Source organism: Myxine glutinosa, chromosome 1 (genome assembly GCF_964187855.1).
Source record: "Myxine glutinosa chromosome 1, kmMyxGlut1.1, whole genome shotgun sequence".
Taxonomy (NCBI): Eukaryota; Metazoa; Chordata; class Myxini; order Myxiniformes; family Myxinidae; genus Myxine; species Myxine glutinosa.
The window spans coordinates 433499712-433521821 of record NC_136261.1 but is presented as its reverse complement, the minus strand read 5'-3'; the positions used below and the strand labels follow the sequence as shown (position 1 = coordinate 433521821).

The window sequence follows — 22110 nt, the reverse complement described above, 5'->3', positions numbered from 1 at the left end:
TCCAAAGCCAGTTGCCGACTGGGCATCCTCCGTCGTGCGAAGTCCTTCCTTGGCACACCTGAGCTCCTCACCACATACAAGGCTTTCATCTGCAGCTCTATGGAATACTGCTCTCCGCTCTGGTCTGGTGCTCCTGCCTCACACCTAGCCCGTCTTCACGCTGTTGAAACCAAAGCGTTCAAAATCATTGGAATCTCCCGCGATGAAGCTAACTCCAAGGGCCTTTCACTCACTCACCGCAGGCAGGTTGGTGGTCTTTCCGTCTTCTACCGTCTCCTCTCTGGCCTTGCCCCCCCAGCCCTCTCTGGGCTCTGTCCCCCAAATATTCCTACAGGTCGCACAAGATCTGCCTGCAACCCTCTTATGGTTAAACTGCCAAAATCAAGACTTTCTGCTCACCTTCACTCCTTCATTCCTCTTTTCTCCCGCCTCTGGAACAAGCTCCCTCACTCTCTTCAATCCCACTCCACCCTCCAGGTCTTTAAAACAGCTGTTCACCACCATCTCTTATCCTCCCCCATCCAAAACCTTGATCTTTTCTACCCCCGCTAATTTCGGTCCCCTTGTGTTTTATACCTCTCCCCCCCCCCCCCTCCCCCTCCCCCTCCCACGCCTCCTGCCCCCAAGCCCTCTCCCTCCCACACTTCTCCCTGCTCTCAAATGTTGTGGTTGTGTGCCTCCCCTTCTCTCCCCATCTTGTCTTCCGCTCCCTCTTTTTGTATATTTTGTTTGTCTGGTTTGTTTTGTTTGTTTGTTTGTGAAATAAATGTTAGTTCTTTCACGAGCCCCGATTCAGTATACAAAAAAAAATAAATAATAATAATAATAAGCAAGTCCCAGTTTCAACTGTGAAGAGAAGACTTTGAGCTGCAGGTTTGACAGGTCGAGTGGCAGTAAGAAAGCCATTGCTAAGATGGCGAAATAAGAAAAAGAGGCTTGCCTAGGCCATGAAACACCACCAGTGGACTACTGAAGACTGGAAGAAGGTCTTATGGACCGATGAATCAAAATTTGAAATCTTTGGTTCATCACGCAGGGTTTTTGTACACCGTCGAGTAGGTGAAAGGCTGGTTCTTCAGTGTGTGACACCAACTGTCAAACATGGAGGAGGAAGCGTGATGGTCTGGGGCTCTTTTGCTGGATCCAGAGTCGGCGATGCACAGAGTGACTGGCACCCTGAACCAAAAGGGCGACCACAGCATTTTTCAGCGCCATGCAATACCCTCTGGTATATGCCTAGTTGGTCAGGGGTTCATCCTACAGCAAGATAATGACCCTAAACACACCTCCAGGCTATGTCAAAACTACCTTCGAGGAAAACAAGATGGTAGGCTTCAAATCATGGAATGGCCAGCACAGTCTCCAGACTTAAACCCCATCGATCTGGTTTGGGATGAGCTGGACAGAAGGGTGAAAGCAAAGCAACCTACAAGTGCAACACATTTGTGGGAACTTCTGCACAGTGTTGGGAAGAACTTCCCGAACAATATTCGATTTCCATTGCAGAAAGAATGCCACCAGTCTGTTCGGCGGTTATGTCTGCAAAAGATGGCTACTTTGCAGAGTCAAAAATGTAAATTAAATTTTGTTAGATAAAATGATTCTATGATTTCTTATTTATCTCCAATTATTTTTTGTTCTATGCTTAATTTCAGAGTACATCGAGACATAAAATTGCGTAAATGTTTCAAAACTGGAAAAATTGAGGTGTTCTAAAACGTTTGACCGGTAGTGTATACAAGGTCTTACAGCTGACAATGCATATCAGAGCAAAAACCAAGCCATGAGGTCGAAGGAACTGCCTGCAGAGATCAGAGACAGGATTGCGTTGAGGCACAGATCTGGGGAAGCCGACAAAAAAAAATTCTGCTGCATTAAGGGTTCCCAAGAGCACAGTGGCCTCCATAATTCTTAAATGGAAGAAGTTTGGAACAACCAGAACTCTTCCTAAAGCTGGCCGCCTGGCCAAACGAAGTAATCGGGGGAGAAGGGCCTTGGTAATAGAGGAGACCAAGAACCCGATGGTCACTCTGGCTGAGCTCCAGAGATCCTGTGTGGAGATGGGAGAAACTTCCAGAAGGACAACCATCACTGCAACACTTCACCGATCTGGGCTTTATGGCAGAGTGGCCAGAGGGAAGTCTCTCCTCAGTGAAAGACACATGAAAGACCACTTGGAGTTTTGTAAAAAAAGCACCTCAAGGACTCTCAAACCGTGAGAAACAAGATTCTGTGGTCTGATGAAACCAAGATTGAACTGTTTGGCCTCAATTCTAAGCGTCATGTCTGGAGAAAACCAGGCATCGCTCATCACCTGACCAATACCATCCCAACGGTGAAGCATAGTAGTGGCAGCATCATGCTGTGGGGGGGATGTTTTTCAGCAGCAGGGAGTGGGGGACTGGTCAGGGTTGTGGGAACAATGAACGGAGCAAAGTACAGAGATATCCTTCATGAAAACCTGAAACAGAGCGCTCAGTACATCAGACTTGGCCAACGGTTCACCTTCCAACAGGACAATGACCCTAAACACACAGCCAATACAATGCAGGAGTGGCTTAGGGACAACTCTGTGAAGTTCCTCGAGTGGCCCTGCCAGAGACCTGACTTGAACCCAATCAAACATCTCTGGGGAGATCTGAAAATGGCCTTCCACCAACGGTCCCCATCCAACCTGACAGAGCTTGAGAGGATCTGCAGAGAATGGCAGAAAATCCCAAAATCCAGGTGTGCAAAGCTTGTCACGTCATACTCAAGAAGACTCGAGGCTGTAATCACTGCCAAAGGTGCTTCAACTAAGTACTGAGTTAAGGGGTTGAATACTTATGTCAATGTGATATTTCAGTTTTTTCTTTTTAATAAATTTGCAAAACTTTCTAAAATCCTGTTTTCTCTATGTCATTATGGGGGTATTGAGTGAAGATTGATGAAGGAAAAAATGAATTTAAACGATTTCAGCATAAGGCTGCAACATAACAAAATGTGAAAAAAGTTAAGGGGTCTGAATACTTTCTGAATGCACTGCAATTGTTGCATCGATCACGCTCAATACATTTCAAACTGATCAGACTGTGTTGTCCCTGTCGAATTATGACGTCATAATTATGGCACCAATGACGTCATCGTTAACACCTATTCCCCATATGGAGTTCCTTACAATGAGCCATGTTTCAATTTTTTCCATGCAGCGGTTTTGGAGATATAGAGGCGCAACATTTTTCGGTTTTTCCAAGATGGCGCCTGTACCACATGGCCCATGACATAATGAATATCATTAAAATATTTTACATGAGGCGCTCCTATGGTGAAAATTTCGTGCCCATCAGACCAACAGTTGCTGAGAAAAAAAATTCACAATGATCGGATACGTGTTGTACTTGTCGAATTATGACATCATAACAAAGGCACAGATGACATCATCATTAACACATATTTTTCCCCAAAAGGAGTACTTGACAAATAGCCATGTTTCAATTTTTTCAATGGAGCGGTTTCGTAAATATAGAGGTGTAACGTTATTGCGAGATGGCGTCCGCACCACGTAACCGATGACGTCATAATAATCATTGCAATATTTTACAGGAGGAGGCACTCCTGTGGTGAAAATTTAATGTCAATCGGACAAACAGTTGTTGAGAAAATAAATTTTTAAAATGCAGACACAGCGCACACACACACATACATAACTGAATGCTTGACCCTGCTTTTTGCTTCGCCAGCACAGGATAACAACACAGACAGTGCATTTGTGCCTTGTAGACCTCTCTTTATTGCCAAACCCTTCACAAATTCAAGTTTCATGAAAAACATCGAAAGGAGTCTTCTTCTGATCAACAATTTTACAACAAGGGTGTTGTCCCCATATCACACATAGGAATGAAACATGGACAACTACAAAGATTGAGTAAAAATTGATGTTCAAACTGCCATGGAAAGATGCCATCTGAGCATAACATAAAAGGGACAAGAAAAACAAATCAATCAGATAGAAAACAAAATTCCTAAACACGAGTCACAATCAAAAAAAGAGAACAAAAAATAAACAAACAAAAAAAAAGTTTTTTCCAGAACTCAAAATTTCCACCTCCTTTTATAGTAAAGTATCATTCATTATTCATGAACCAGTTTGTGAAACCTCATTCTCATGGCTTTGTTCCAAGGGCTCGTTTTAAAATCATCAAGGGCTCCTTTTAGAATCATCAAGGGCTCGTTTTAGAATCATCGTATTAGAATGTCTTCCACCGACTCCTCTCCGAACTTGCTCCCCCAGCTCTCTCAGTGCTCTGTCCCCCAAACATTCCAATAGGTCACACAAGATCTGCCAGCAACCCTCTTATGAGTAAACTGCCAAAATCAAGACTCTATATTCATCTTCACTCTTTCATTCCTCTTTCCTCCTGCCTCTGGAACAAACTCCCCCACTCTCTTCAATACCACTCCTAGGTCTTTATAACAGCTGTTCACCACCATCTCTTACCTTCCCCTATCCAAAACCTTGATCTTTTCTACCCCCGCTAATTCACCCCAGATACACTTTTTTGAAATTCCAACTTCTTTCCTGGAATTCCTTGCAGTGTCCATATGTTTTATACCTCTCCCACCTCCCCCCAAGCCCTCTCCCTCCCACATTTCTCTCGATGTCTCTGTTCTCAAATGTTGTGTTTGTGTCCTCCCCCCTCTCTCCCCATCTTGTCTACCACTCCCCTTATTTTGTGTTTTATGTGTCGGTTTGACTTTTTGTGTGAGTAATGTTAGCTCTAACGAGCCTCGATCTTGTATACAAAAAAAACAACAAAAAAACACTGAACCTCTGACAGCCTCCACTGTAATTTATTTGTCATGATATTCCCTGGAATGTTTTTTTAAAGTACTTGGGAAGGGTTTTCTTGTTCATGCGGATTCCATGTTGCTCTGACTATCACTGGTATAATTTCAGGTTTCTTCAATTTCGAAATCCTCTTAACCTCATTTTTCATATCCTGGTATTTCAGATTTTAGCTCTCCTGTATGGATCCTCATATGCGTTTCCAAACTGACTTTATGAGAGAAACCTTTATCACATATCGAGCATTTGTGAGGTTGTTCTCCTGTATGGATCCTCATATGCGATTTCAAACTGCTGCTACGAGAGAAACCTTTATCACATAACGAGCATATGTAAGGTCGCTCTCCTGTATGAATCCTCATATGCAATTTCAAATCGCCTTTTCGAGATAAACCTTTATCACATATCGAGCATTTGAAAGGAAGCTCTCCTGTGTGGATCCTCATATGTGATCTCAAATGGCCTTTTTGAGAGAAACCGTTATCACATATCGAGCATTTGAAAGGTCGTTCTCCTTTATGGACCCTCATATGTGATCTCAAATTGCCTTTTTGAGAGAAACGTTTATCACATATCGAGCATTTGTGAGGTTGTTCTCCTGTATGGATCCTCATATGCGATTTCAAACTGCTGCTACGAGAGAAACCTTTATCACATATCGAGCATTTGTAAGGTCGCTCTCCTGTATGGATCCTCATATGCGATTTCAAACTGCTGCTATGAGAGAAACCTTTATCACATATCGAGCATTTGTAAGGTCGCCCTCCTGTATGGATCGTCATATGCAATTTCAAATCGCCTTTTCGAGATAAACCTTTATCACATATCGAGCATTTGTGAGGTTGTTCTCCTGTATGGATCCTCATATGCGATTTCAAACTGCTGCTACGAGAGAAACCTTTATCACATAACGAGCATATGTAAGGTCGCTCTCCTGTATGAATCCTCATATGCAATTTCAAATCGCCTTTTCGAGATAAACCTTTATCACATATCAAGCATTTGAAAGGAAGCTCTCCTGTGTGGATCCTCATATGTGATCTCAAATGGCCTTTTTGAGAGAAACCGTTATCACATATCGAGCATTTGTAAGGTCGCTCTCCTGTATGGATTCTCATATGTAATTTCAAACTGTTGCTATGAGAGAAACCTATATCACATATCGAGCATTTGTGCGGTCGCTCTCCTGTATGGATCCTCATATGTAATTTCAAACTGTTGCTTCGAGAGAAACCTTTATCACATATCGAGCATTTGTAAGGTCGCTCTCCTGTATGGATCCTCATGTGTAATTTCAAACCGCCTTTTTGACAGAAACCTTTATCACATGTCGAGCATTTGTGCGGTCGCTCTCCTGTATGGATCCTCATATGTAATTTAAAACTGTTGCTTCGAGAAAAACCTTTATCACATATCGAGCATTTGTAAGGTCGCTCTCCTGTATGGATCCTCATGTGTAATTTAAAACTGCTGCTATGAGAGAAACCTTTATCACATATCGAGCATTTGTGCGGTCGCTCTCCTGCATGGATCCTCATATGCAATTTCAAATCGGCTTTTTGAGAGAAACCTTTATCACATATCGAGCATTTGTAAGGTCGCTCTCGTGTATGGATCTTCATATGTCTATTCAAATTGATTTTTGTCAAGAAACCTTCATCACAGGCAAAGCACTTGTGGGGATGTTTACTGGTGTGGATTCTCATGTGCATTTCGATGTTACTCGTTGAAGCAAAATCCATTCTGCACACAATACACTTGTAATGTATTCCACTTTCTAGAACCTTTTTGTGTTTGTTTAGTTAAATATTAATCTTGGTGTTGCAATGCCCAGACATGCACTTATATTTTATAGAAAGCGAGTTGATTGTTTCTTCAAAAAGGCTTCTTCCTTGCTGTCAAGCTGCGACTGGACCTTATTTTTCCCATATTACTTCTTGATTGTTCTGCAGAAAGAAAGAACACAACAATTTTTTTTTGTCAAAATTTAAATGCATAATATTACCACATTTCCAAAAATTATACATTTTCTCAACACAAAAGATTTTACGTTATTTTTTTACATTTCCACTCACCAGTTGCAAATTAGGAAGCACTTCCGTTGGTTATGTGAATATCATCTGAACCTTCCTTTGCAGAAGCATATTTTGAATCTTCTGTGACAGATGAATCGTTGTTGTGTTGTCTGCCTTCCACATTTAGAGGATGGACATCACCTGTGTACAAATCAGCATCAGTCTTTTGCAGGTGAATGAGATTGAGAACCATCTTGAGAGTTCATAGATCATGTTACTCCATGGAATGTATACTCCAATTTAAATATAATAATGAAGTTGAAGATCGTTGTAAAGAAAAATGCCGGATGTTAAGCGTGATTGCAGCGGTCTTCTACATCACCCTCATACATCACCCAATTTAACATGTCCATGTGCTACTAAATTGGAGGTGAGTGTAAATAACAAGAAGGCGATTTGTGTTCAACAATGTTCAAGTATTTAATTAAATTTAAATAAAATAAAGATTGCAAAATTCATCCAAAAAAATTCTGGAATTTACTGGCATTAAAATTCTCTCAAAATTTCCTTTAACAAAGCTCAGAACAGGTGTGTGTCCACACACAGGAACGCCAGGAAATAATATCTCTCCACCTTCAAGACTGACCTCTCAAACCTGTATCCCGAGTTTCTCCCTCCTCCAAATCCTGGTGGTGTCTGGTCAAATCTGTTTCTGGTGTTTGTTCCCCCTCCATCCCCTCCCTCACCTCAAATGGCCACATGGCTGAATCCGCACGTGAAAAAGATGAATGCCTCAACTCTGTGTTTGCCTCTAAATCTTGTGTCCCAAACCCATCCCTCTCTGTACCCACCGTACCCAGTCGTACCCAGCTGCTCCTGGACTCTGTGTCCTTTCCTCCTGACAAGGTGGAAAAGTTTCTGTCAACTGTCGACTCTGATTCTGCAACTGGACCTGACGGCATCAGCCCACGGGTCCTAAAATCCTGCTCCGCCATGCAATCTCACCCTCTCCTCTCTCTGTTCTCTTCTGCTCAAGGTCATCTGCCATCTGCTTGGAAATCAGCGAACATTACCGCTTCACACCAAAAATGTGCAAAAACAGATCCCTGCAACTACAGACCAATCAGCCTGCTCCCAATTTATCAGCAAGGTTGATGGAATCAATCATCGCTTCTGACATGAAATCCTTCCTCTTCTCCAAAAGCTTGATCTCTGATCATTATTTTGCATTCAGGATAGGCCACTCATATCTGGACATGCTGCTTCTGCTGTCTCAACAATGGATGGAGGTCCTCAATGCTAAACAGGAAATCAGAGCAGTCTCCCCTTGACATATGTTGTGCTTTCGAAACGGTTGGGCACCCTGCCTTGCTCAAAAAACCCTCCTAAAATAGTATCCATGATAACCTCCACACATGGCTTGCGCACTTCCTCTTTGGTCGTAGTCGATGTGTGATCCTGAATGTAATTCTCTCATCTCCCCCTTCCTGTTCAGGTTGGAGTTCCTTGAGGCAGTGTTTTGGGGCCCTGTGCTTTTTCTGATCTTCATTCATGATCTTTCCGACTCTCGAAAATCCTCTCTGTCTTTTTGCTGATGACTCCTCCCTCTGCCATTCCATATCTCAACCCTGATATCGGAAGGCAGCAGCCTCTCTCTCACCTCTCTGCCGACCTGGATAAAATCAGACTGGTCAAACAAGTGGAACTTGTCATTCTATCCTGACAATTCTCACACCCTCACTATTTCTCCTCGTAAAGACGGTGTAGAAAACCCTCTGCCACTCAAGCTTTTGGGTCTCACTATCTGCCATGATGTTTCTTGGGAAAACCACATTTCCAAGCTGGCCTCCAATGGCAGTGGCCAACTGGGCATCCTCTGTCGTGCAAAGTCCTTTCTTGGCAATACTGAGCTTCCCCCCACAAACAAGGCTTTCATCCACAGATTGATTGAGTCCTGGCCTCCCCTCTGGGCTGCTGCTCCTGCCTCACACCTAGCTCAGCTTCACGCTGTAGAAACCAAAGCTTTTAGAATCATTGGTATCTCCCGCGATGAAGCCGATTTTGAGGGCTTTTCACTCTCTTATCACCAGCAGGTTGGTTGTCTTTGTCTTCCACCGACTCCTCTCCGGCCTAGCTCCCCCTCCCCCCCCCCCAAAAAAAATAGTTGGTGGTTGAATTCAGTCAGCTGATATGTAAATCCTATTCAAGTTTTCAAGTCAATCGGATGAAAAAGGATTTTAGAAATTTGAAAAAAGTGGTTGACCTTTCGCTTATGTTGACATTTAACCTCAAAAATAAATAGAATCCTGTCGGCCCACCAACTCTAGCATTTGGGGGAAGTTTTGTGAAGATCGGTTTAAAATTGTGACCTGAAGGCAAGTATAAGTGAGCCGACACAAACCGGAGTTATCAACATACTTGTCAAAAAAAAAAGAATTTTTGCCGAGTAACAAACAGCCAGACAGACAGGGGTGAAAACATAACCTCCATTAACCTTCGGTTGCAGAGGTAAAAAAAAAAACGTCTGTAAAGACAGAGGTATTTCTCGTTCAGGAACGCAAGTCGAAGCTGAGATGAACTGAGTAAGGTCATGTGACATGGCAAAGTTAAATGCACCAACACTACGAGGTACTGTGCTGTGAGAATGAACTATGTTAGAGAGAACCCATATCTCTATTTATTACATACGGTTGAGCAGAACGTGAGTGCATGATGGCCAGTGGCATGAGCCATCGGTGAGGCAAAACATCCTGTCTATCTATTTGTACACACTAAATCGAGCCATTGAAGGAAATGCGACAAAAACGGGCAGGATGGAAAACCACATACCAAAGAAAAGGCAGGTATTTACAAGCACACAAGATTCAATAATAATGGGGCACATATTTACAAGCACATCAAACAATAACCAAACATCAAGAAAGGCACAAAAGAGCAGATCTTACCCATAGCACTTATTTCCCCCTGAGGCATTCTTACTTATTTATTTATGCACAAGATATGGCTCCAACAGAATCATGAAAGAGAAAATGTAGAGAGGAAGTAAAGAGGATAAAGAGGGAGGGCACCGTATATGGTAAACCTCTAACTCACCCTCGGGACACATCTACGGACGTGTGACAACCCCATAATGGGAAACCAAACAAGTAAAAAGGGAGGGGTAATGTGAGCAGAATGTCGTGACCATGAATAACAACAGTGTGTGCAGTGTAAGCTTTAGCCTTTCGAGGAAGAGTGTGACATGCGAATGTAAACCTCGAACAGAAGGATCAAGAGGCCAATCGTTGATTGCTCTTTCAATCATGATACTCCTTGTGCGTCTGCAGGAGATGAATTAGCAGTTCTTTTGAGGAAAGCAAGAGAAGGATCATGTATATCAGCAGTGGAGATATCTTCACACGCGAAGAACCTTGTGGCTCTCTTGCTCTCGTCCCTTGGCCTGGTGCTCGACTCCTCACAGCGCAGTCTGCCCAGCACTGTCTGGCTCAGCTATGGAGCAGCTCGTTCCAGCTTCAGCGCAATTGGTCTTGGCAAGCAATCCTTCGATGGTACAAACAGGAAGACAGCTTCTCCTCGGGTCCCTAGAACATTCAAACAGCAGCAACTCTGGCATTCCGGCTTTTAAGCCAATTGGGTTGGGCGGATATATGAGGGAGTAATGTGCATGGGAAGAGGAGTTCCTGTAAGGAGAGGTCGTGGTGTGCCCTTTGACTCAGTGCAGAACATACCAGCTGACTCTCCCGCAACAACAATCATTCTGAATATCCAGATCATCCCCAGGGCCGGCTGCTCCTTTGTCATGATTTTTCCCATACAGACAACGATCATTCCCACATAGCGCTTTTGAGTGAGCACAGTGTTTTTATCTGCAATGTGATTGTGCTTGAAAGATGTGAGATCATCATGTAATAGAATTGGAGAGAAACGAAAACCAGATCAGGTAATAGAATTGGAGATAAGGGGAAAACATAACTAAACCCACCCAACGCATTTGACCCGTTTCCCCCTGGACAACGGGTAGAAAGAAGTTTATCTGTGCGCGTAAACTAACAGCATAACTGATTCTGGAGAGCTCGACATGTTCATAGATGTTCTCATCCCGGGAGGAGGTTTCACAACAATCACAACATTATCTCAGTCTTCTCCGTGCATGTGCTGTCGGTAAAGATTTACAGCCAAAATACTGTTAAACGACAGGTTTGTTTACAGATTTGTGTTCAAAATATAACATTGAATTTAAATAACTTGTCCACGTTTGTAGACAAACAGACATAAACCAAATGCTTAACCACACTTATCACTTTAGGTTCGCGGAGTAATTAAACACCTACCTCCAAGCACAACTTGGGAATCCAAAAGTCTTTTGCGTCGAAGACACAATAAATGCCATTATGGACTGCCTGTTCCAATTTGCAGCAACCCTTGCTGACACCACAGTTAAACTGAGATTTTTTTTTCCCCAGAACTTTTATACCGTCTGAAAGTACCACAAACACCGCAAGGCAGTTTCGGTCAGGTATGGTGGCTCATCCCCACGCCCCCTTTCTGCAGGTACTCCACGGGCCTCCATGCCACCATACCCCAGACAGCACGATGCCCAGCCCCTTCCCATCTCCTTGAGATACCGATCAACCTACTGCAACCACAAGGCATGTGGTCGGCCCTCGGGCTCAAACATCTCAATGACATGTGGAAACATTATTATCACTGCCAAGGTAAGTGAATCTCGATGTGATCTCAACACCCTCGCCACAAAGAGCTACAGACTGGATTGCAGCATCCAGGATGCCATTGAAAGTCTGGATCTTAGTATTGACCCTGCAGTCCCATAATCACAGGGGCCGTGACTCCTCATTCATCACCTTAATGGACCTACCCCAAAAGGATGTTGACTGGATCAAAAGGACAAAAGAAAGACGACTGAATCATCTGCAAAACAAAGGCCACAGATTTTGACGATTTCAAACTGCAGTAGAGCTAGATCTCCAACATCTTATTAATCCCCTATCGGTGTACACCGGAGGGGACTATAGGTTTGCACTCCGTCCCTCTGTCTGTCAGTGTGTCAGTGTGTCAGTGTGTCAGTCAGTGTGTCAGTCAGTGTGTCAGTCAGTGTGTCAGTCAGTGTGTCAGTCAGTGTGTCAGTCAGTGTGTCAGTCAGTGTGTCAGTCAGTGTGTCAGTCAGTGTGTCAGTCAGTGTGTCAGTTAGTGTGTCAGTCAGTGTCAGTGTCAGTGTGTCAGTCTGTCACGCAAAGAACAGTTTTCAGGACTTTTCTTTTCTAAACTCTTAATGCTAATGATTTCAAACTTGGTACATGGTTTCCTCATGATAAGTTACAGATCAAGTTGGAACATCACGACGTTTCGATCATTTTTGACAAAGTTATGGCACTTTGAACTTTGGTAATTTCCCCAACAGTTTTCCGCACGACTGACTGCCGGTAGGGGACAGGTATTGCAGCGTAATACTCCGAATGCTTGTTACATCTTATTATAAGAGAGCAAACTCACATGGTTATGTATGTCGTTATGTATGTCGTTATGTTTACATGTGACGAAATCGTCTTTTTCTTCTTCCAATAAAATTACCACCCTCTTAATTGCGTTAAGACTGCTGTGACTACACAGACCCTTTAATTCCCTCAAGACCGTTAAGACCACGAAGACACAAAATACCCTGAACACCCCAAAGACCCAAAATACCCTTCAAGGCACTGAGGCTCAAAAAGACCCAAAATACCTTCAAGGCCCTGAGGCTCAAAAAGACCCAAAATACCCTTCAAGGCCCTGATGCTCAAAAAGACCCAAAATACCTTCAAGGCCCTGAGGCTCAAAAAGACCCAAAATACCCTTCAAGGCCCTGAGGCTCAAAAAGACCCAAAATACCCTTCAAGGCCCCGAGGCTCAAAAAGACCCAAAATACCCTTCAAGGCCCTGAGGCTCAAAAAGACCCCAAATACCCGTCAAGGCCCTGAGGCTCAAAAAGCCCCAAAATACCCTTCAAGGCCCTGAGGCTCAAAAAGACCCAAAACACCCATCAAGGCCCTGAGGCTCAAAAAGACCCAAAATACCCTTTAAGGCCCTGATGACCCAAAAGCCCCTGATGACCAAAAAGCCCCTGAAGACCCAAAAGCCCCTGAAGACCCAAAAGCCCCTGAAGACCCAAAAGCCCCTGATGACCCAAAAGCCCCTGATGACCCAAAAGCCCCTGATGACCAAAAAGCCCCTGAAGACCCAAAACACCAAGAAGACCCAAAAGCCCCTGAAGACCCAAAACACCCTGAAGACCCAAAACACCCTGAAGACCCAAAACACCCTGAAGACCCAAAACACCTTGAAGACCCAAAATACCTTGAAGACCCAAAATACCCTGAAGACCCAAAACACCCTGAAGACACAAAACACCCTGAAGACACAAAACACCCTGAAGACCCAAAACACCCTGAAGACCCAAAACACCCTGAAGACCCAAAACACCTTGAAGACCCAAAATACCCTGAAGACCCAAAACACCCTGAAGACACAAAACACCCTGAAGACACAAAACACCCTTCAAGGCCCTGAGGCTCAAAAAGACCCAAAATACACCAAGACCCTGGGTGTTTTGGACCAAAGACCCCAAAAAGACCCAAAATACACTTCAAGACCCAAATATCCTTCATGGCCCTGAGGCTCAAAAAGACCCAAAATACCCTTCAAGGCCCTGAGGCTCAAAAAGACCCAAAATACCCTTCAAGGCCCTGAGGCTCAAAAAGACCCAAAATACCCTTCAAGGCCCTGAGACTCAAAAAGACCCAAAATACCCTTCAAGGCCCTGAGGCACAAAAAGACCCAAAACAGCCCAAAGGCCCAAAACAGCCCGAAGGCCCAAAACAGCATGAAGGCCCAAAACAGCACGAAGGCCCAAAACAGCACGAAGGCCCAAAACAGCACGAAGGCCCAAAACAGCACGAAGGCCCAAAACAGCCAGAAGGCCCAAAACAGCCAGAAGGCCCAAAACAGCCAGAAGGCCCAAAACAGCCAGAAGGCCCAAAACAGCCCGAAGGCCCAAAACACCCCAAGGCCAAAAACACCCAAAACACCCCGAAGGCCCAATACACCCAAAACACCCCCGAAGGCCAAAAACACCCAAAACACCCCGAAGGCCAATACACCCAAAACACCCAAAACACCAAGAAGAACCAAAAGACCCTTAAGACCCAAAAGCCCCTGAGGACACAAAATACCTAAAACACCAAGAAGACGCAAAACACCCCGAAGACCCAAAACACCCTGAAGACCCAAAACACCCCGAAGACCCAAAACACCCCGAAGACCCAAAACACCCCGAAGACCCAAAACACCCCGAAGACCCAAAACACCCCGAAGACCCAAAATACCCTGTATACCCTTTATACCCAAAAGACCCTTAAATAACCCAACTAACCAAAACACCCCAAAGACTCTTAAAGACCCAGAGGAAACAAAAGGCCCTGAAGACCCAAAACACCATTAAGACACAAAAAAGGTCAAGGATGCCTACCCCTCTGAAACGACGTGTGGTGAGGCATGCGGAGCGCGCCGAGTCCCGCTGGTGCTCCCAATAATACAGTCCATACAAGTGCTGAAAGTGTGGTGGCCAGTACACACTCATGACGAATTCAATTAACAAATGGGAACCAGGCTGAACAGTTTACATTTTTGTATCCCACTGATAAGGTCCGGATTCAGATCAGGCCAAAATAAAATCTAATCGGCTTGTTCATGGCACCTACCCAAATAATCCACCAAGTTTTATCACAATCCATCCACAACTTTTTGAAAATACACCTCCATATATCATTTTTGGCGCCATTTGTTCCGTCAATGTTGATCAATCACTGAAGCAATTCTCAGATCCGCATTCAATTGAATCACTGAAAAGATTCTCAGATCCTGGCTGAGAGCATGGATGTGCCACTGATGCAGCACACCATTTCCAATAAGCTGGCGCTCATTTTGACAGGCATCTCGGAAAGATGACAGGCTGAATAAGCCCACCTGATGTTATTTAACAGCATGGCTGGGGCTCAAATTCAAGGCCCTAAGATCTTAAGCCAGCCATTTATCCACTAAGCCAACACCGGGCTTCTTTCAAAAGTGAAGATTCACTTAAAAAAAACTAGGGTAAAAAAGAAAGAAAAGCATGTACTTTGCATTCACACTTTTTCATATTAGTCTTCAGTATGTGAAACATGACGAAAATATCCACCAAAAAATTGGCAATTTTAGGCAACCTCTGCCTTTTGACCACAAAAGCAATAGGCTTCAGCAACCCAATATGCAAACGCTGCTCAAATTTCAAGTCAATCGGATGAAAATTGATGATTTTATGCAACATTGACATATTGTTCTGGAAAAAATCCCCCCCCAAAAAAACAATCGGCTTCTGGCTTTTGATTGGTGAACCAAGGCAGTGCTCCAGCATGCACATTCTTAAGATTTGAGGTCAATTGGATGAAAATCGAACATTTTATGCGACACTGACCTTTGACCTTTTCACCAACTTATTAATTTGTCTTCTCCATAGTCTCAAAATAAAGTCATGTTGAAAACTTGATGACAAAGCTCAAATGGTACAAAAAAAGTTTGGGAACAGACACAGACAAACCTCCTTAATGAATAAGGACACAGATATACCATCTGGATGAAGTGGGACAAATCGTTGTGGACCCAGATGGAATTAAAGGAAGATGGAAGAGATATATGAAAATGCTGTTGAATGCAGAGAATGAATGGGATGGCAACATAGAGAGTAACCCAGTTTTAGGACCGGCAGAGAAGATAACTGAGAAGGAAGTTGAGGAAGCGATATAAGCAGTGAAGAGTAGAAAAGCGGGAGGGCCGACGGGAGTTGTGGGAGATATGTTGAAGGCAGCGGGAAATTGGGGTGTGAAGAGAATGACAGAGATCTGTAATCTGGTGGTGAAAGAAGGCCGCATTCCAGGGGATTGGGAACTGAGTACCCTCGTCCCTCTATACAAGGGGAAAGGTGACCCTCTGGACTGTGGCTCGTATTGAGCGATAAAGTTATTGGAGCATGGAATGAAGGTATTGGAAAGGGTGTTGGAGAGGAGGATAAGGAAGAAAGTGAAGATCGACGAAATGCAGTTTGGATTTATGCCAGGAAGAGGAAGGACAGATGTGCTTTTTATTGTAAGGTAGATGCAGGAGAAGTACATGGAGAAGAGGAAGAAGTTGTTTCTTGGGTTTGTTGATCTGGAGAAAGCATTTGATAGGGTTCCACGCGAAGTAGTGACATGGGCATTGAGGAAGTTAGGAGTGGAGGAATGGTTGATCAGAGTAGTGATGGCAATGTAGAAAAGAGCACGCACAGCTGTAAGGATGAAGGACAGGAACAGTGGTGAGTTTGAGGTGAAGGTGGGAGTGCATCAGGGGTCGGCACTAAGTCCACTTCTATTTGTATTGTCGCTGTGATGGAGGTGCTGGCTCAGAACGTAAAGGAGGGTTTACCGTGGGAGTTGTTGTCTGCTGATGATCTGGTGTTGATTGCACAAAGTAAGGATGGACTGAAGGAGAAGCTGAACAAGTGGAAGGAATGTATGGAGACAAAAGGTCTGAAGGTGAATATCGGAAAGACGAAGGTGATGGCACGTGGTAAAGCATGTGGTGAGGTGGAAAGAACTGGGAATTGGCCGTGTGATGTGTGCAGGAAGGGTGTCGGAGTGAACTCCATTCAATGTACAATGTGCGCTGAGTGGGTTCATCAAAAATGTAGTGGTCTGAGAGGGGCATTAACCAGTGTGGCAACTACATTCAAATGTAAGGTGTGCACAGAGGGAGCTGCAGATGGAGGAAATGTTGAGTTGGATCTTGGAGACGGCATGAAGCTGGAAGGTGTGAAAACATTTTGCTACCTCTGAGACATGGTGAATGGAGACGGTGGATCAGACTCGGCAACGGTTTCTCGAGTGAGATGTGCATGGACGAAGTTTCGGGAACTGAGTGGCGTGCTGATGAGGAGGGGAGTGTCATTGAAGCTGAAGGGAAAGGTGTATGCTGCATGTGTGAGAAGTGTTATGATTTATGGGAGCGAGACATGGGTAATGAACGTAGAGCAGCAACGAAGGCTGGAAAGGGTGGAAATGTGAATGGTTTGGTGGATGTGTGGAGTATCATTGAGAGAGAGGAAGACAAATAATGAATTGTGAAAGATGATGGAAATAGAGCCTGTGATGGATGCTGTGAAGAGAAACAGTTTGAGATGGTTTGGCCATGTGTTGAGGAAGGATGAAAGTGACTGGTTGAGAAGAGTGATGGAAATGAATGTAGAAGGAAGTAGAGGACGGGGAAGACCAAGTAAGACTTGGCTAAAGATGGTGGAAGAAGAAATGCGGGCAAGGGGTTTAACAAGGGGAGATGCAGAAAATAGGGCAAAATAGAGAAGATTGTCATGGGGATCGCAAGGCTAACCCTCGATCTTGCAGGGAAAATGGCCTTAAAATGCATGTTGTTGTTGTGTGTATACACCATGACATACACACACAAGATGGCATCAAAGAAGCTGGCACATGATCTCCTTGTCAAACCATCTCACTTGGACTCACGGCTTACACCCGCCAATGTCAGTCCCAAAACCAGGACCCTGGTGACGAAGGGAAGGAAAGAAAGGAGCTCCACTGGAGAGAGGGCTGGTGGTGTGAGTGGGACAGAGAGAGTTATTTAAGGAGTGGAGATGAGGCTCGACATGAGGTGCATGTAAATTGCAGACCCACAACCCCTCTTCCCCTCCTCCCACCCCGAGTGGACACTCCGAGGCAGATCATGGCTCTGGAGAGCCGTGTGGATCCCTCAGCGTCGAAGGGAGATTCCAGGACGAAGTGGGTGGAAATTTGAGAGGGGGAGAGAGCATAATCAAGGAGCAGAGATGAAGCCCGACACGAGGCACGTGTGGATTACAGGCCCACATAGCCCCACTCCCATTCCCAGTGTCGACGCTCCGAGACTGTTCCTGTCTCAGTAGAATATGAGAACGACCTGGCTGGGAAGGAAATGCTGAGAAGGGCAAGGAAAACACTTCGCTGACAAATACAACACGCTTGGAGGTCTGCGAACCCGAACAAGGCCTTGGGTTTGATTGCGTGCTGCATGCAGTCTCGGATGAACGTTATGCAGAGATGCTTTTGACAAACGTAATGTCGAGTCACCAACTCGGGGATTCCTGAGGTGAGAAACTATACTGAAACGCAAAAGAAACTTACCACCTTTGAAACCTTTAAATATCAACAATAACACTGCGTGTAGTAAATGTGTGAACTTATTTGTGGACAATAGTGTCCTCACTGTCAGACAAAACGGTCACGGATGGTCACTTGAACCTTCAATGGTCACTTCACAGCACAGCTGTTGAACAGCCATTTTGACTGTCAGTGATTAGCCAAGGGGTACGGGATGATTTTATTGAGCTGCACGTGATGTCTTGATATTGGCTTTAAAAAGGCCAGTGCAAAATGGGCATTTCAATCAACATGCCACGATTGTCAAGGGATCAACGGCAGCGTGCCCTGGGCATGCTGCAAGGCGGACTGAGCTACCGTGAGGTGGCACGTCGCCTTGGCTGTTCACACCAGACAATATCGGCCCTGGTGGACAGAGACACCCTCCCCAACTCTGCAGATGACAGACCTCGATCAGGGAGGCCAAGAGTCACCACTGCAAGGCAGGACAGGCAGATGGTCCGAAGTCACCTGCGGGATCGATTCCGTCCAGCATCCCGCACTGCGGCAGAAACTCCGGGGCGTGCAAACCCACGGATCTCCAATGATACTGCACGAAGACGACTGCATGACTATGGTCTGACTGCCAGAAGACCATACAGAGGGCCCGTGATGACGGCTGCCCATCGCCGCAACCGACAGAGATGGTGCCAGCAGCATCAGCGGTGGACCTTGGCGCAGTGGAACGAGGTCGCTTTCAGCGATGAGTCAAGGTTCTGTTTCAGCGATGAGTCAAGCAATGAGTCAAGGCCGATATCCTCTGGTGTGAACAGCCAAGGCGACGTGCCACCTCACGGTAGCTCAGTCCGCCTTGCAGCATGCCCAGGGCACGCTGCCGTTGATCCCTTGACAATCGTGGCATGTTGATTGAAATGCCCATTTTGCACTGGCCTTTTTAAAGCCAATATCAAGACATCACGTGCAGCTCATTAAAATCATCCCGTACCCCTTGGCTAATCACTGACAGTCAAAACGGCTGATCAACAGCTGTGCTATGAAGTGACCATTGAAGGTTCAAGTGACCATCCGTGACCGTTTTGTCTGACAGTGAGGACACTATTGTCCACAAATAAGTTCACACATTTACTACACGCAGTGTTATTGTTGATATTTAAAGGTTTCAAAGGTGGTAAGTTTCTTTTGCGTTTCAGTATACTTGTGATGGGACAAAGGAGGGTGGCGGAAGGTAAAAGCCTTTGACAAACTAAATGTGTGTTGGAAATGAAGGAAAATAAAACAAATTATGGGACACAGACCACAGTGTGGTGTTGGACTGTGTGGCGGCACTGAGCTCACTTCAAATAATGAAGCCTGCACCTCCTCTCGTGGGAAGAAAGACCAACTCACAATTGCGTAGAGATTTGCACAAGCGTAGTGGCTGTGGAGGTGATACCCATCTCAAAAACTAAACTCAAGAAAAGGAACCTTGGAGCATTGAGGAGAATGAGTCCATTTACTACTGTAACGTCTATTCAAGACATCAAAAGTGGGGATGGCCAGTGGATGAGCTAATTTAATGGACCAGCTGGAGAAGACCAGAGTGACCACCAGAGCAGAGACGGTGCCATTGAAATAATTCGAAAAAGCTGTGTCAACAGCACATAAGTCCTAAAATAAAAATAAAATAAAAGAGAGAACGGCAAAAGCCAGAGGACAAGCAGGAGAAAAGAGGAGGATGGGAGCCACGCACTCACAGGGGATGGACAGAGGAGAGGCAAACACTGGAACAAGAGCTGGCAAAAAATAGTGGAGAAGAGATTGCACCATTCGCGGAAAGACCACAACTATACGACAAAACAACTGACGGACAAAAGTGTGGTTTGGGCAACACCCAAATAAATAAGGAATGTGGAGTAATGCACTAACCCATCTGCAAAAGTCTCAATAGTCCAGTTGCAGAAAACCCATGGACACATTATCCAAAAGCAATCACTGAAAACTATGAAGGAATCCCTGGCTCAGGTACTACCTAATTATCCCATAGAGCATGGAAAATAAAGCAGTGACTGGATATCATACTTGGGTACAAAAAAAGAAAAGAAGGCACTGTAATTGAGGTGTGAGGACCCAGCCAAATTGGCCTCAACAGTACAGGACTCAAGAAAATGAAGAAATACCAAGATCACAAACATGAAGTGAAAAGAAAAAGAGCGCTGACATTGTACTAGTGATTTATTGGAGCAATGGAAATGATTTTTAAAAAGATCCATGCAGAGTTCTTTAAAACGACCCCTTGGAATATTACAACAAACAAACTGCAGTTGAAAGCTGTCCGTGGGCTCAGTAATGATCCTCAAAACAGCCCTCGAAACAAAACTTTGACACCAAGAAAACTTCACATCTTGGTCCGTGAAACTTGGTTTTGGTTTCCTGAAGGGTTGAAAACAGGATAATCATGATAAATGGGATTTATATGCACAGGGGGCGTGATTATCTACAATTTGGAATTATCTGTATATTATATCTCGATTAAATATTAGTGCCTGTATGTAAAATTTTCACAAATTTAGAAATATCGCAAATCACGTGCATGACGACTTGACGAGCCATATTAATATGATCACAACTCGTTTGTGTAAACCTTCAGATAATGACAATGGTCATTTCTAGTCCCCAATGGTCCCTTCTGTCAAATAAATAGCTTTAAGGAATAAAATCACAATATAAGCCACTTTTGTGAAGTTGCTTCTCACACTATTACTGAAATAGAGGTGAATACTTCGAGACTGGGAGGCCTCCATTCCACCTCCTGACACCCGCATATGGAAACAAAAGCCGATCTCACACACACACACACACACACACACACACACACACACACACACACACACACACACACACACACACAGAGTCACCTGTTGCACAGTGGAAGGGCTAATTATATAGGATCCGCATCCGAATCTTCACCAAAATCTAACCAATACGTCCTAGTCAGCACACGCAACCTGTCCACCAAGTTTCGTCAGAATCCATCCACAATGTTTTTATATCCTGCTCACAGACAAACGGACAGACTCAGTACAAGCTCGCGACACCTTCAGATTCCCAATTCCAAGCTTATCGATCACTGCTTGGGCTGTTTCTGCTCTCAGGCCTTGGGCCTTGAGCCATTCCAAGAAGTTCTTCCTTTCAACAATGACCTGCCAAGTATTGTTTTTTTGTATACAGAATCGAGGCTCATGTAAGAGCTAACACATTGAACATTAAAACATGCACAGACACATAAAACATACAATGAAGGGAGAAAATGATGAAATACTGCAGTACACAATGCTTATGCTAATCACAGAAACGTTCCATATGTTATTTCCTTTACTCAGTTTGGAATGTTTTGTTAGTTATTATCTTGTCCAATTTGATCATGTATCCAGCAAAACGGTGAATGTATTCAGTTTGATAAGCACATTTAGATTGGCAGTACACCTAAGACACAGTCACACTCGCCTTTGAGCTGTGAAGCATGGTCACAAATAAATTATTTCCCAGTACGTTATCCTGATGAGCCCAAAATAAGGGGGTAAGCTGCATCGGCCACTCTAATTCCATGTATTTGTGACCAAAAATCTCCATCTTCAAAGACCTGAATAACACGTGGATGCTATCCTAGTTTGAAGGTGATATGTTGGTATAATTTATGCATACGACATCAGCATCATGTCAAGTTCAGGGTCAGAGTTGATCCTCTTGTTTTATACACACGAACATGTAAAAGCTGTTTTTATTTTCCTCACTGCAATTGTCTCACACACCTGCACCAAGGAGTCTCCACTTTGCTGGAAGTTAAACTTTTCATGTTCAACACGCATAATCCTGTCATCTCAGAAACTTAGCTATATGTAGCTGTCTGCAGCAATGGATTAAATAAAATATAATAAGAATTGAAATACATTTGCTTGGTTTCTTCGTCAAGATATTCAAGCCTTCAATATAGAGTGCTGCTTACATCAGTGGGATACTTGCTTTGCTTCTGAGAACCAATCATCAAGCCGAGGTGGGATGGGTGAGAGGCCGACTC

General features: G+C 44.3%; 1 protein-coding gene across 1 annotated transcript in view; it reads right to left on the bottom strand.

Annotated features, from left to right (window-relative positions):
- Window positions 1-1368: 1368 nt before the first annotated feature.
- Window positions 1369-22110, bottom strand: part of LOC137420261 (uncharacterized) — a 72643-nt gene continuing 51901 nt past the window's right edge. Inside the window, exons 2-4 of the mRNA XM_078766090.1 lie at window positions 5640-6479; window positions 5038-5555; window positions 1369-1398 (exon numbers count right to left, since the gene is read on the bottom strand). Of these exons, the coding sequence (XP_078622216.1) occupies window positions 1369-1398; window positions 5038-5555; window positions 5640-6479 (1388 nt within the window). The remainder of the gene's footprint in view (window positions 1399-5037; window positions 5556-5639; window positions 6480-22110) is intronic.